The sequence below is a fragment of the Alligator sinensis genome, unplaced genomic scaffold, assembly GCF_000455745.1.
Source record: "Alligator sinensis unplaced genomic scaffold, ASM45574v1 scaffold2175_1, whole genome shotgun sequence".
Classification (NCBI taxonomy): Eukaryota; Metazoa; Chordata; order Crocodylia; family Alligatoridae; genus Alligator; species Alligator sinensis.
This window is the reverse complement of record NW_005843887.1, coordinates 7,404-9,828: the sequence shown is the minus strand read 5'-3', so window position 1 is coordinate 9,828 and position 2,425 is coordinate 7,404. Positions and strand designations below refer to the sequence as shown.

At 57.4% G+C, this 2,425-nt stretch overlaps 1 gene segment (V, D, J or C); it reads right to left on the bottom strand.

Annotated features, from left to right (window-relative positions):
• Positions 1-148: 148 nt before the first annotated feature.
• The window catches only part of LOC102382546, a 3,160-nt gene continuing 883 nt past the window's right edge, over positions 149-2,425 (bottom strand). Inside the window, 1 exon segment of the V gene segment in view lies at positions 149-295. Within this exon segment, the coding sequence occupies positions 149-295 (147 nt within the window).

The following is a 2,425-nucleotide window of genomic DNA, read 5'->3' as shown; positions in this document are numbered from 1 at the left end:
TGAACCTACGCAGGAAGGCAGCAGGTGAGTGCAGGGATTTTCAGCTGAGTTGATGCCAATGTCCTCTCCATCATGAAGGTGCTGTAGAGGGATGGGGCTGCTTTTCATTCGTAGTCCTTCTCCCTGGTGGTTCTTGCAGAGGTTGGCATCATGGGGGCATGTTGGTGCCCAGAGCTGTGCCCACAATTTGGAGGCAGTTTTGGTTGTGGAAGGGGAAGTTGTTATGGGTGCGGATGATGCGCTGTGACCCATGGTGCCTGGGGGATGCTGGGCTGATCTTGCTGCCCAGGTGGAGCTGAAGTGGCAAGTGATGATGCATCAGGATGGGGGCTGTTTGTGGGTGTAAGGGTGTTGGGGAAGCTGGCCTGGGCTGAAGGCAGGGCTGTGGGCAGTCACTCGCACGCCCAGAGGCTGTGACAGGCCCCGAGCTGTCCCTGGTGCAGTGGGTAACCCCAGCTTTCCCTTCAGATCCCAGAGCTCTCAGCCAGAGCAGCTGTAGGGAAGCTCAGCCCCTGGGAGCAGTGGTCCTGAGTGTCCCGGGATGGCTACTTGAAGAGGAATTCACAGCGGGGATTTGCATAAAAAGAAGAGCCAGGGGCCTGGCCTGGGGGAGATGGTTAAAAAGCATTTCTATGTGCATGCATGTGCACGTGTGCGAGTATGTGTTTCTGGCCTGTGATGTGCCTCCCTCCATCTCCTTCTGGCCCCTTTCCTCTTGAGACCGCACACGGGCAGGAGGTGGCAGAGCTGCTGCTGCAGCTTCTTCCTCCCTGTCTGCACTCTCAAGGACATGGGCCGGATCCCAGCCAGGGGCTTTCCGGAGGAGTTTGGCCCTGGGCTCCAGGGGGCTCTGGGCCAGGCCCTGCCTGAGCAGCTGGAGCCCTGTGGCCTGAGGAGTCTCCTCAGGCCTGTCCTGGTTGTGACCAAGTCCACTCTGAGCCCTGGTCTGGATCCCTGGGAGACGCTCGCTGTTGCTTATAGGCAAGATGCTGTAGCTCTCTATTTATGGGAGAGCTATCTGGGGGGAGGAGGGGTCACTAATGGGTCATAAGAGCATGGAGGGGAGCCTGGCTGGACCCTTCAGACCCCCTTGCAGCTGCTTCCCGCTCTGCCCACTCAGGCAGGCCAGGGCCTGGGCCAGGGCCAGGGCCAGAAGAATCAGGGGAAGAGCAGGGCAGTCATGTTGCTACAGAAAGGGAGTTGAGAGCCCAGGAGGGAATCTCGGCTCCTAGGAGCTGAGCACCCCAGGGTGGCTACTTGAACCAGGATTCACCATGGGAATTGCATAAAGGGCTGAGCCCAGAGCCTGGCCTAGGAGAGGTGGTGAAAAGATCAGCTGTGTGTGTGTACATGTGTATGTGTTTCTGGTCTGTGATTTGCCTCCCTCGATCTCCTGCTGGGACCCCTGTCTGAGACCCCACATTGGCAGGAGGTGGCAGAGCTACTTGCTCCTCGGGTGCCCGGGGCTGGATCACCTCTGGCTCCTGGCCTGGGCCCCTGGAAAATACTCCCTCTGGCATTTACACAGTACCTCTGAGTCCCTTTTTCATATTTGAGGAGGATGAGGGATCAGTAATGGCTGATTGTAGCATGGAGTGGAGCCTGGCTGAAGCACACACGCCCCAAGCAGACAGCCAAAGGGCTTGCAGCAGCTGCCCTCTCAGCCCACCCAGGCACCACACGTGGCAGCCAGGGCCTCCAACCCCCAGCCCAAGGCAGAGCCCTCGGGGCACGCGATGGTGCGCTGGGCCACCTGTGATCGGCAGCCCAAGGGGAGCCAGTGGCCTGGGAGGCCATGCCCATGAGGAGCAACTCAGCCAAGAGGATGAGGACCACCCATCCAGGCCCTGGAGCAGTGAGTTGTTGGGGAAGGGATTGCCACAGGGGAGGGGAGCTGCCCTGGCTGTGGGGCAGCTTATCCCTGGGAAAGCTTGAGATAATTGGCTGTTGTGGTGCCTTATTTTCTGGGAGAGTGCCTCCTAGTCTGTGACACTGCGCCTTGTATTGTGTGGACATTTTAACTCTGTATGTTCGTAGATTATTTCTTACATTTCATAGACATTAGGGGCTGGAAGGGACCACGTGAAATCATCGAATACAGTCCCCCCGCCACAGGCCGGAAGTCAGCTGGGAAAACATCTCTGGGGGGAGTCTATTCCAGGCCCTGGATACTTAAACCACCAGTTATCCCGGGAAAACTATGACAGCATTTGTGGTCAGGACTCCAATGGCTTGGATGCTGTGATGAACCCTTAACCGTTGTTCAAATGTTGCCCATACCCACACTGACTCGGTGATTGCAATTGCAGGAAAGATGTGTTTTTTTGAATTCAGGAGTATTGTGCTCATGGCCCTTTGGCTAGGCAGGGCCAGGCAGTGATGAGGAGCCCCACTGCCATACCCATCCATGCTTAGAAAGCTCCAA